Source organism: Haliotis rufescens, unplaced genomic scaffold, assembly GCF_023055435.1.
Source record: "Haliotis rufescens isolate VD_foot unplaced genomic scaffold, xgHalRufe1.0.p SCAF_114, whole genome shotgun sequence".
NCBI classification, from domain to species: Eukaryota; Metazoa; Mollusca; class Gastropoda; order Lepetellida; family Haliotidae; genus Haliotis; species Haliotis rufescens.
Genome location: NW_025963796.1, coordinates 349,566 through 363,821, shown reverse-complemented (window position 1 = coordinate 363,821; position 14,256 = coordinate 349,566). Strand labels below are relative to the sequence as shown.

Sequence of the window (14,256 nt, the reverse complement as noted above, 5' to 3'; positions counted from 1 at the left end):
CATTCTGTCCACCGCCTTACTGATACACCCGTAGTAGGCATTCTGACCACCACCTTACTGATACACCCGTAGCAGGCATTCTGTCCACCACCTTACTGATACACCCGTAGTAGGCATTCTGTCCACCACCTTACCGATACACCCGTAGTGGGCATTCTGTCACCCACCTTACTGATACACCCGTAGTAGGCATTTTGTCCACCACCTTACCTATACACCCATAGTAGGCATTCTGTCCACCACCTTACTGATACCCCCTTAGTAGGCATTATGTCCACCACCTTACTGATACACCCGTAGTAGGCATTCTGTCCACCACCTTACCGATACACCAATAGTAGGAATTCTGTCCACCACCTTACTTATACACCAATGGTAGGCATTCTGTCCACAAACTCACTGATTCACCCATTGTACGCATTATGTTCGACACCTAATTTATACACCCATAGTAGGCATTCTGTCCACCACCTTACTGATACACTCGTAGTAGGCATTCTGTCTATCACCTTACTGATACACCAATAGTAGGCATTCTGTCCACCACCTTACTGATACACCCGTAGTAGGCATTCTGACCACCACCTTACTGATACACCCGTAGTAGGAATTCTGACCACCACCTTACTGCTACACCCATAGTAGGCATTCTGTCCACCGCCTTACTGATACACCCGTCGTAGGCATTCTGTCCACCGCCTTACTGATACACCCGTAGTAGGCATTCTGTCCACTGCCTTACTGATACACCCGTAGTAGGCATTCTGACCAACACCTTACTGATACACCCGTAGTAGGAATTCTGACCACCACCTTACTGCTACACCCGTAGTAGGCATTCTGTCCACCGCCTTTCTGATACACCCGTCGTAGGCATTCTGTCCACCACCTTACTGCTACACCCGTAGTAGGCATTCTGTCCACTGCCTTACTGATACACCCGTAGTAGGCATTCTGACCAACACCTTACTGATACACCCGTAGTAGGCATTCTGTCCACAACCTTACTGATACACCCGTAGTAGGCATTCTGTCCACCACCTTACCGATACACCCGTAGTGGGCATTCTGTCACCCACCTTACTGATACACCCGTAGTAGGCATTCTGTCCACCACCTTACTTATACACCCGCAGTAGGCATTCTGTCCACCACCTTACTGATAACCCCGTAGTAAGCATTATGTCCACCACCTTACTGATACACCCGTAGTAGGCTTTCTGTCCACCACCTTACTGATACACCAATAGTAGGAATTCTGTCCACAACCCTTACTTATACACCCATGGTTGGCATTCTGTCCACAAACTCACTGATTCACCCATGGTACGCATTATGTTCGACACCTAATGTATACACCCATAGTAGGCATTCTGTCCACCACCTTACTGATACACCCGTAGTAGGCATTCTGTCCACCACCTTTCTGATACACCCGTAGTAGGCATTCTGTCCACCACCTTACTGATACACCCGTAGTAGGCACTCTGTCCACCACCTTACTGATACACCCGTAGTAGGCATTCTGTCCATCACCTTACTGATACACCCGTAGTGGGCATTCTGTCCACCGCCTTGCTGATACACCCGTAGTAGGCATTCTGTCCACCGCCTTACTGATACACCCGTAGTAGGCATTCTGTCCACCACCTTACTTATACACCCATTGTACGCATTATGTTCGACACCTAATTTATACACCCATAGTAGGCATTCTGTCCACCACCTTACTGATACACCCGTAGTAGGCATTCTGTCCACCGTCTTGCTGATACAACCATAGTAGGCATTCTGTCCACCGCCTTACTGATACACCCGTAGTAGGCATTCTGTCCACCACCTTACTGATACACCCGTAGTGGGCATTCTGTCCACCACCTTACTGATACACCCGTAGTAGGCATTCTGTCTATCACCTTACTGATACACCCGTAGTAGGCATTCTGTCCACCACCTTACTGATACACCCGTAGTAGGCATTCTGTCCACCACCTTACTTATACACCCATTGTACGCATTATGTTCGACACCTAATTTATACACCCGTAGTAGGCATTCTGTCCACCACCTTACTGATACACCCGTAGTAGGCATTCTGTCCACCACCTTACTGATACACCCGTAGTAGGCATTCTGTCCACCACCTTACTGATACACCCGTAGTAGGCATTCTCTCCACCGCCTTACTGATAAACCCGTAGTAGGCATTCTGTCCACAACCTGAATGATACACCCGTAGTAGGCATTCTGTCCACCACTTTACCGATACACCCGTAATGGGCATTCTGTACACCACCTTACTGATACCCCCGTAGTAGGCATTATGTCCACCACCTTACTGATACACCCGTAGTAGGCATTCTGTCCACCACCTTACCGATACACCAATAGTAGGAATTCTGTCCACCACCTTACTTATACACCAATGGTAGGCATTCTGTCCACAAACTCACTGATTCACCCATTGTACGCATTATGTTCGACACCTTATTTATACACCCATAGTAGGCATTCTGTCCACCGCCTTACTGATACACCCGTAGTAGGCATTCTGACCACCACCTTACTGATACACCCGTAGCAGGCATTCTGTCCACCACCTTACTGATACACCCGTAGTAGGCATTCTGTCCACCACCTTACCGATACACCCGTAGTGGGCATTCTGTCACCCACCTTACTGATACACCCGTAGTAGGCATTTTGTCCACCACCTTACCTATACACCCATAGTAGGCATTCTGTCCACCACCTTACTGATACCCCCTTAGTAGGCATTATGTCCACCACCTTACTGATACACCCGTAGTAGGCATTCTGTCCACCACCTTACCGATACACCAATAGTAGGAATTCTGTCCACCACCTTACTTATACACCAATGGTAGGCATTCTGTCCACAAACTCACTGATTCACCCATTGTACGCATTATGTTCGACACCTAATTTATACACCCATAGTAGGCATTCTGTCCACCACCTTACTGATACACTCGTAGTAGGCATTCTGTCTATCACCTTACTGATACACCAATAGTAGGCATTCTGTCCACCACCTTACTGATACACCCGTAGTAGGCATTCTGACCACCACCTTACTGATACACCCGTAGTAGGAATTCTGACCACCACCTTACTGCTACACCCATAGTAGGCATTCTGTCCACCGCCTTACTGATACACCCGTCGTAGGCATTCTGTCCACCGCCTTACTGATACACCCGTAGTAGGCATTCTGTCCACTGCCTTACTGATACACCCGTAGTAGGCATTTTGACCAACACCTTACTGATACACCCGTAGTAGGAATTCTGACCACCACCTTACTGCTACACCCGTAGTAGGCATTCTGTCCACCGCCTTACTGATACACCCGTCGTAGGCATTCTGTCCACCACCTTACTGCTACACCCGTAGTAGGCATTCTGTCCACTGCCTTACTGATACACCCGTAGTAGGCATTCTGACCAACACCTTACTGATACACCCGTAGTAGGCATTCTGTCCACAACCTTACTGATACACCCGTAGTAGGCATTCTGTCCACCACCTTACCGATACACCCGTAGTGGGCATTCTGTCACCCACCTTACTGATACACCCGTAGTAGGCATTCTGTCCACCACCTTACTTATACACCCGTAGTAGGCATTCTGTCCACCACCTTACTGATAACCCCGTAGTAAGCATTATGTCCACCACCTTACTGATACACCCGTAGTAGGCTTTCTGTCCACCACCTTACTGATACACCAATAGTAGGAATTCTGTCCACAACCCTTACTTATACACCCATGGTTGGCATTCTGTCCACAAACTCACTGATTCACCCATGGTACGCATTATGTTCGACACCTAATGTATACACCCATAGTAGGCATTCTGTCCACCACCTTACTGATACACCCGTAGTAGGCATTCTGTCCACCACCTTTCTGATACACCCGTAGTAGGCATTCTGTCCACCACCTTACTGATACACCCGTAGTAGGCACTCTGTCCACCACCTTACTGATACACCCGTAGTAGGCATTCTGTCCATCACCTTACTGATACACCCGTAGTGGGCATTCTGTCCACCGCCTTGCTGATACACCCGTAGTAGGCATTCTGTCCACCACCTTACTGATACACCCGTAGTAGGCATTCTGTCCACCGCCTTACTGATACACCCGTAGTAGGCATTCTGTCCACCACCTTACTTATACACCCATTGTACGCATTATGTTCGACACCTAATTTATACACCCATAGTAGGCATTCTGTCCACCACCTTACTGATACACCCGTAGTAGGCATTCTGTCCACCGTCTTGCTGATACAACCATAGTAGGCATTCTGTCCACCGCCTTACTGATACACCCGTAGTAGGCATTCTGTCCACCACCTTACTGATACATCCGTAGTGGGCATTCTGTCCACCACCTTACTGATACACCCGTAGTAGGCATTCTGTCTATCACCTTACTGATACACCCGTAGTAGGCATTCTGTCCACCACCTTACTGATACACCCGTAGTAGGCATTCTGTCCACCACCTTACTTATACACCCATTGTACGCATTATGTTCGACACCTAATTTATACACCCGTAGTAGGCATTCTGTCCACCACCTTACTGATACACCCGTAGTAGGCATTCTGTCCACCACCTTACTGATACACCCGTAGTAGGCATTCTGTCCACCACCTTACTGATACACCCGTAGTAGGCATTCTATCCACCACCTTACTGATACACCCGTAATAGGCATTCTGTCCACCACCTTACTGATACACCCGTAGTAGTCATTCTATCCACCACCTTACTGATACACCCGTAGTAGGCATTCTGTCCACCACCTTACTGATACACTCGTAGTAGACATTCTGTCCACCACCTTACTGATACACCCGTAGTAGGTATTCTGTCCATCACCTTACATATACACCCGTAGTAGGCATTCTGTCAATCACCTTACTGATACGCCCATAGTAGGCATTCTGTCCACCACCTTACTGATACGCCCAAAGTAGGCACTCTGTCCACCACCTTACTGATACATCCGTAGTAGGCATTCTGTCCATCACCTTACTGATACACCCGTAGTAGGCATTCTGTCCACCACCTTATTTATACACCTACATGTATAGTAGGCATTCTGTCCACCACCTTACTGATACACCCGTAGTAGGCATTCTGTCCATCACCTTACTGATACACCCGTAGTAGACATTCTGTCCACCACCTTACTGATACACTTGCGGCAGGTTCGGCATGAAGGGGACTGTTGGGCTGAATGTGTTATCCATGGTAAACTGCTGCCGGCACCCAGTACACTAAGGGAGTCATTACCCATTTTCCGGCATATACGTGCGTGTAATTTTTAGTGTGTGTCTATGTATGTATGTGTGGGTGGGTGTTACAGCGGGCGATCGATGTGACTGATATTGACAAAAAATCGAATTAGATCGAATATTAACATGGTGTGGATTGAAATTCAAGTGTACTAAACCTGGATTTGCACGATTGTACATGTCAATCATCTATGGTAACACAATATGCAGCCAACAACACTGATCTACTATTGTAAGGATACTGTTCGACGCCCGAATTTTTACAAATAAATACGTCAACAATATTAACTTCACCGAATTTGTTATTATTCATTAACGCTCACACACACGCGCGCGCGCACGCACGACAAACACGTTGGAAACAAACGCACACAAATTTCCTTTATCAATCAAATACCACGGAATCACGCAATTCATTAATATTTCTGCTGCCTGGCAATTCTTGAACTAAGATATGATAATTCCGAAAAGAAGCTGGGAAATCTTGGTCACTGACTCGCAACGGTATGTTGTACAAATGTCCCAAACGGTCGGGAATTAAAGTGTCCTGTCTCAAACACTGTCACTCTCATTCTGAGTCGCATGTAAAATCTCTTAACATCTACACATCTGACAAGGATCTCTGCGGACGACTGGCACACATTTTGGACCCAAACATAAATTGTTCCAAATTGCATGGCACATTTTGTGTCAACTTTGTAGTAAATCTTCAAACACTGATTTCCATTGTCTATTGTCTTTCTAAATCAACATTTGAAGATCCCTTATAAATAACTGGGATTGGTGTGAAAGCATCGTGTAGAAGAACTGAGGATTTTCAGTTACGTCACAGGTCGAAACATATTTGATTTTGATTCCAGCATCAGTAAAACACTAGATGAGTCTTAAATTCGCCATCAGTTACAAAAATGTTTTCCCATAAACACGTGAATGATCCAGACCGGAAGTGACCAGAGCAACGCGGACAGCCATGGATTACAAAACTATTTTCCCATAAACTGCTAACGTGACGTTATATTTAAGCAATAAAGTGTGCTCTACCTCCATGTGTAGTGTAATAAAGCAGTCTTGCCCTGAATTGATATGACGTCAAAGCTTTAACTATAATAGTTCAGGGCCAAACGATATTCTATTTCACTACACATGGGGGTAGAGCAAACTTTATTTCTTAAATATAACGTCACGTTAGCAGTCTATGGGTAAACATTTCTGTGATCCATGGCTGCTCGCATTGCTCTGGTCACTTCCGACCTGGATCATCCACGTGGTCCTCCGCGGTTACCGTCCCCGTCGTCGCGGCATCGTATTCGCCGTGAAGGGGGCAGTACCTGTATATGCTGGGGACATGATATGACACGTCTGATGCCCTGATGTCTTTCTCGGAAATGTATGCCTCTATACTATTCATATAACCTGTGACGTTTATTGGTACAGTGAGTGAATGAGTGAGTGAGTTGGGTTTAACGCCGCTTTTAACAGTATTCCAGTTATATCACGCCGTGTCAGCTTAATGTGGGAGGAAAGCCCGAAGTGATGCAGGTCTCAGACGTTTACCACTTCGGTGAAACCCACGAGCACGGGTATGGTGCTGACAAACCTAGAAACATAATCAGGGCGAACCGGGATTCGAACCCACAATCATAGGTTTCTGGCGTGCCCAAGCGACGCAGCACTGCACAGCGAATCGCGGTGCCTTAGACGACTGGGCCACCCATGCCCCCTTATTGGTACGGTGTTAGTATTTTAACGAAACAACGAGAAAGCATTAATTTTGTATTTTCAACACCCATTACACATTGTCTGTGATTTTCAGATATTCCAATTACTTACTGACTGCCTTATAACGCATGGCTGTGTGACTGAGATGTATTCTCATTCTTTATTATTTATTCAGTAAGTTCATTGAGTACACCCACTACCATATCCTAATCAGTGGGATAGTTAGGGCTTCGGTTTTGATCTCTCGGCTGACATATTTTCAAGTATTTTTTTGTAGCAAAGTATTTCATTAAAAGTCACAGCCCGATCTATCCAAAACTATCTTTCAGTATGGCAAAAGGACGATAGGGTAACAAAGTGCTTCAAGCGTTCGCTAGTCACACCAAATGCCCGGGTTCAATTCCCCGACGTGGGTATAATCACAGGAGTCCGTATCTAAAAATAGACGCCCTCATGCATATTCATGACCATCTCCACACTCTTCAAGTCGTGGGTTATCAGTTGTGAGATCGGATCCCGTGAGCACGTGCGGTACATATCGTTGGGATTAGCTCCCTTGTCTTCATTCAGTCCGTATCATTCCGGAAGTAGTGCAAGTATGAAAGACGGACCCAGCTTCGTGTCCGATGCTTGTGTATATTTTAATTAAATTGTGATGTATAGGTGGGTGTTTTTATCGTACCAAACTGGCGAAAATGCCGTTCACAAGTTAGAAAAGCAATCGGTAACTGTAGTGTCAGTGTGGGTATATTTTTCTCGTTCGTAATAATTTGTTGAAAAATCGAGTCGGGCCCTGCAGTAGTTTTCTGTTGCAGTCCTTCTCGCCCTTCGGGCTCGCGTGTGGAGATGGTCATGAATATGCATGAGGGCGTCTATTTTTAGATACGGACTCCTGTGGTATAATGTTTGAAGCCCGTTTCTGCTGTCCCTCGTCCAGACATTAATGGGACATTGAAAAAAGCGACGTAAAACAAATGTCCAGACATTAATGGGACATTGATAAATGCGACGTAAAACAAATGTCCAGACATTAACGGGACATTGATAAAAGCGACGTAAAACAAATGTCCAGACATTAATGGGACATTGATAAAAGCGACGTAAAACAAATGGTTTGTGGGTGTCTGCAGAATTGTCTACAAACACTGAAGCTTAATGTCATCCCTTGAAGCAAACTTCAAACTGTTCAATAATAAAATATAAGACTAAAGCTTGGCTATAAATGCTTATTTATTGGTTACATCCTGACAGGACATTCTGTTCTGATTTTGTAGTATTGGTACGAAAAACCTTCTTTCGGAATGATAAGTGTCATCGTACTCCGGCGGCTTAGACCATTGTTCCAAATGAATCACTGGTTTGTCTGGTCCTGACTCGATTATTTACAGTCCATCTTCATTTAGCTAGACAATAGGGACACGACGTTTAAGAACGTACATTATGATTGATGTTGACATAATGAATTTCATAACAAAGTGTCCTAATGACAGGAAATAGAATAGATCTAAAACCACAAGCGGGGTTTTTGTGGACATAGAACTTTCTGAAGCCAACATCATGGATATCCTTTAAGATCTTCAAGGTCTTTGTGCAACTATCTCTGTTACCGCAACCCCCATGGTATTCTATCAGCAACTGTTTGACTTTGAAGAGCTCCCCAGATGACATCATTTCCGGCAGTGACGGCCACTCAGCACTTTCAACGTCGGCCTTGAGGACATCTATCACCTTCTAAATATAAAATTCGAAATAATTTATAGGTACTCACAAATCATTTCGATCTTGTGCATTTTAAGAGATGCATGGAACAGATATTTATAACATGGAAAGTGCCATTTGCCATTTGTTCATTTTAAGAGATGCATGGAACAGATATTTATAACATGGAAAGTGCCATTTGCCATTTGTTCATTTTAAGAGATGCATGGAACAGATATCTATAACATGGAAAGTGTCATTTGCCCAAGAAAGACAACAACTGAAGCAAAGAGGAAGTTTATGTAGTGAGACTGGCGTGAACAAACTTTCATTCCATAAGAGAAGAACCTTTACGGGTAAGTATGTCACAAGGATACAAGGGGCCACAATGAGATCTTTCACATTGTCATTGTCACAAAATAGAAGTAACAAAACCCTTTCCATGTTCATAAGAAATCGATTCCGACTATATCATTAGCATGTGTTTATGAATCACTATCAAATGGTGAATGTTTCCTTTGAAAATGATATATTGTTACCACATAAAATATCCGATCTTATGTTTCAATTTCGACAGTCTTTGCCCGATTTGTAACTCAGGTACAGTTGGAGATGAATATCACTATATGTTCGTGTATAATATATATACATGTATTAAGTTGTTCAAGAAACGTGTAACTGTCACACTATTGTCGCATAAATCCTAACTTAAAGTTTACAGTGAGTGAATGAGTGAGTGAGTTGGGTTTAACGCCGCTTTTAACAGTATTCCAGTCATATCACGGCGTGTCAGCTTAATGTGGGAGGAAAGCCCAAAGTGATGCAGGTCTCAGACGTTTACCACTTCGGTGAAACCCACGAGCACGGGTATGGTGCTGACAAACCTAGAAACAATCGGGACGAACCGGGATTGGAACCCACAATCATAGGTTTCTGGCGTGCCCAAGGGACGCAACTCTGCACAGCGAATCGCGCCGCCTTAGACGACTGGGCCACCCGTGCCCCCCGTTCACGACCAGAAAGCTAGACAGTCCCCATATAAGCCGGTCCGTCTTTTCTCTACTTTGTTGTCAGCAGCTTTTTATACCAGTTTTGCAAGTGCATTTTGTTCTGTGAATGCAGACGTCATTTTCGCAAAATGCACGTAATGCACGTTTTTCATGAATATTTACACTTTCTCACGCTTTATTTTATCGAATACATTTTTCACCACGATTTCATGTCTATGTTTAGCATCATAAAGAAAAAGGATAACAATTCTTGGTGTACTTTCTTTTGGGCGTCGGAATATAATTTGAAAATAAGTTGCAGTAAGCAACAAGTCATTTAATATGATTCCGTTATGGGAGGTGGTGAGGTCTTGGATTTGTTCAAAACATACTTTTCTTTAAGTCTTTGAATGGCATTTGGGAACCAAAGTTATTAATAAGAACATCCAGGACCCAACGGTGGTCTAGCAACCAATTATTTCTTTCATGTGTTATCTTGAACAAATTATTCCTGGCGATAAATACATGTGAACTAATTTTTTTATCCTTTCATGACACATAAGTAGTGCTGAATTTGACGGGTCTTCTACCGCTGATCATAGATGTTGATCATGACTGAGAGTCAGGGGCAGCAAATGCTCATACTCCCCAAAGCGTGTTGTCCTTTCTGATCCAGGTATGACCCAAGGGGCATTAGGGGGGGTCTGGTAGCCTAGTGGTTAAAGCGTTCGCTCATCACGCCGAAGACCCGGGTTCGGTTCCCGACGTGGGTACAATGTGTGAAGCCCATTTCTGGTGTCCCCCGCCGTGATATTGCTAGAATATTGCTAAACCTCACTCACTCACTCCCAAAGGGGCATTAGGGGTAGCGCATGCCGAACTATGGGTAACCCACCTCGTAGTATTTTCCTTTTCGGATCGAACTTTGACTAATATAACAACACTTCAAATTGATAATGTCACTACCTACCCCTGTGTGGTTCAGCATTTTCTTGAAACTACGAAGTGTGTGAAGTTCCCACGCTCCATTGCGTTTGTCAGTCCCACTGATCCCTATCTTCAGAAACCGAACATGCTTGGACCTCTGGTGACTGGCCTGTTTCATGCTGAAAAAAAACAAGACGCAGTTTAGTTGAAGGTTCATATCCAAACAGGTGCTAAGGCGGCAGTTGTCAGGGGAAGAAAAATTAATGAGTTGTGACCTGCTTGATTGTGTGTGATGGAGTTGGACAACGTGGATAAGTGCTCATGTAATCAACCATGACGTCCTGGAAGTACACGAGTCTGAACACCCCAGTGATTTAAATTGTGATGCGCTCCGTTTGGGCGCAAAGACAAACAATGACCCAATTCACTGAGTCTGACCGCCAGTTCCATTAAGTCGCCTGTTACAACAAGCAAAGACAACTGGGGATGAGATCTAACATGCAATATACACTGGGTATACGCAACAATGTTAATATTCACATAACAGGGACTCACCTTGGATCAAAAGAAAATATGTCACATTCATAGGATTTGGCTGTATCGTCGTCGAAGGAAAAATCACCGTTGATTCTGAAATGGGTACAAAAAGATGAGTAACCTGTAGCGTCGGAGAGAGCAAGTAGAGATGGCTAAAGCAATTTATTACTTGCCCGTGAAGAGATCACCCGTTTAATAAACATACAGCTTTATTACACATTGTGTAATACCAAAACGCGTGCTTATGTACTTTCGGAACACGTTTCACGAACAAATATTGAAAACTCTCAACATCCCTTGGCGTATTCAACGACATTGTGGTTGGAGATGATAGATCACTGGGAGGAGCTTATGCACACTCGATGACCCCAGCAACCTTGTTGCTAGGCTGACGTCACATGGCATTGTTTCGCCGATGGATCTTGCAACAAAATTCAACAAATTACCTCATCGGGTATTGTGACGTGATTGTAAACTTTGAGGTGCAAGGCCCCGTTCCACAAGGCGATCGTACTCTAGCGCAACGACAGTCGTTAGTCTAAGTTAAATTATGTGAGTTGTGATAGCCTTAGCACTACGATAATTTTGTGGGACGAACGCCTGAATTCTAAAGGTGGACCATTGTATGATATTAAATTCATACGTTTCAACTTTTGACGTGTTTGAAGTATTATTCTGTTAAACTCAATTGGATTATGCCATGGATCGTGTAGGTGTCAGCCTATTTACACTCAGCAGTATAATTTTAAAAACATTATAAATGACAAGTAATAAATAAAATACTAAACTCGCTCTCGTGTAAAACCAATTTTATTAAATTCGTGAATAGTTGTGGTATCTGACTCGCTTTCGCTCGTCAGATACCAGAACTATTCACTCGTTTCATAAAATTGGTATTACACGGGAGCTCGTTTAGTATTCTATATATCTCCATCATTATATGTCGTGCCCATGTGACGGTGCTTGATGGACGAATTCGCTGCTACACTAGAGCCACAAACTCAGGTTGGACATTGAACCTGTGCATGGTGCGGTAAACACCGCCAATTATTCCAATAACTATACTGTAAGCGTTTGCCGATTTAAGAGGGTCGGCCACTGCCTTGGCCACAATCAAACTCGGCAAAGTTCGTGTGTTTTTGAACATGCTGACAGCCCGAGGATAACAAATTTTGTTTACCTTACAAATAGTGCCCTTAGAAACAGTATTGGCCTGACATTGCCAAGGCATATCCTGTGAAATGGTGCTTTCAATAGCAGATTTATTATTCACCATCCATACTAGCTCCGGGCAAAACGGGGGCACGGGTGGCCCAGTCGTCTAAGGCGCCGCGATTCGCTGTGCAGAGTTGCGTCCCTTGGACACGCCAGAAACCTATGATTGTGGGTTCGAATCCCGGTTCGCCCCGATTATGTTTCTAGGTTTGTCAGCACCATACCCCTGCTCGTGTGTTTCACCGAAGTGCTAAACGTCTGAGACCTGCATCACTTCGGGCTTTCCTCCCACATTAAGCTGACACGCCGCGATATAACTTGAATACTGTTAAAAGCGGTGTTTAACCCAACTCACTCCGGGCAAAACAATCAGTATTTAGATGATTGGACACTCCACAATAACCCCATTTTCATTTGAACGACCTTGTCGATTCAGAAAAGGAAGACGGACCAATCTTGTTACAACTTGAACTAGCCACAACCGATTTCTTCCATTAGTACCTGTAAATCCCGATTTGTAAGAAGTTTGAAAGATTTCCCTGGCATCTTACCCTCTTTTTGCCGACATGTGGCTGACTAATATTAGACTTAAACGAGGGCATAATTACAATTGTCAGCAATAAGCAATGCGTCTTGTAAGGAGACAATCGTTTGCTCCTCCAAATGCATCCTGAGACTAGTAGACATACAGCTCTTTATGACTTTCTCTCTTAATGGGGAGCGAAAGGTTTTAACTAGTTTTAACTATGTCACTTTGACCCAACTGCCCCACTTACAAACAACATTATGGTGTGTTGCGGTCAAGCAAAGACTGACTCAGATCGCATCAACAGAATCGTAAAACAGGTTTACAATCGTACAAAGTGTGTGTCAGTTGCACAGAGTAACAGGGGCGATGGGATAGCCTACTGGTTAAAGTGTTCGCTCGTCACGCTGAAGACCCGATTTCGATTCCCCACATGGGCGCAATGTGTGAAGCCCATTTCTGGTGTCCCCCGCCGTGATATTGCTTGTATATTGCTAAAAGCGGCGTAAAACCATACTCACTCACTCAGTTGCACAGAGTAACGGGGGTGGTCGGGTAGCCTAGTGGTTAAAGTGTTCGCTCGTCACGCTGAAGACCCGATTTCGATTCCCCACATGGGCGCAATGTGTGAAGCCCATTGATATTGCTGGAATATTGCTAAAAGCGGCGTAAAACCACACTCACTCACTCACAAAGTAACAGTCCCTACAATAAATGGCAGTGCACTCACGAATGTCAAGAATTAGGTCTCTGTCTAATGTCTAAAATGTGGTACGTGTTCCGTTTTGAATCCTGCAAACAAGTTCTCAATAACCTATGGACAGGAAGTCGGAGTTTTCCCCTTTGTATCCCGTCTGTGCTGGGCAAGTAGAAAAGATGCAAGTGAAGATGTAGTTTGCGTCGAACCACCATTATTTACTCTCATATAAGCACAGCCAGCCTTCTAGAAACTGTCGCTTCACGGGACTGCTCGAACGATCATGTCTGTTTTGTTTACACACAAAAACACAACTAAGGGAGGTAACTCTAATTACTAGCTGCCAAAGCGTGAAATTTTACCAGCTCTTCAACTGCTGCCATTCAGAATTATCCTCCAACAATTTCTGCTGCCACATGACAATATTATATACATGGATATTGTCAAACTTACCCAAAGGAATATACAATGCAAGGTTTTACTGGACGGTACTCCTTGTCGTCGCATATCTCCCATCCGCCATCTCCGATATTGCCCATTCGCAACTTCCGGTGACATACGGTGTCAATGTTGTCAAGGTAACTAAATTTTGTATGAATAAGTCAAAAAT

General features: G+C 44.3%; 1 protein-coding gene across 1 annotated transcript in view; it reads right to left on the bottom strand.

Annotated features, from left to right (window-relative positions):
* Positions 1-8,269: 8,269 nt before the first annotated feature.
* Positions 8,270-14,256, bottom strand: part of LOC124152722 (probable methyltransferase-like protein 24) — a 60,936-nt gene continuing 54,949 nt past the window's right edge. Inside the window, exons 6-9 of the mRNA XM_048393100.1 lie at positions 14,100-14,228; positions 11,227-11,301; positions 10,715-10,850; positions 8,270-8,788 (exon numbers count right to left, since the gene is read on the bottom strand). Coding sequence (XP_048249057.1) covers positions 8,483-8,788; positions 10,715-10,850; positions 11,227-11,301; positions 14,100-14,228 — 646 coding nt within the window. The 3' untranslated portion in view covers positions 8,270-8,482. The remainder of the gene's footprint in view (positions 8,789-10,714; positions 10,851-11,226; positions 11,302-14,099; positions 14,229-14,256) is intronic.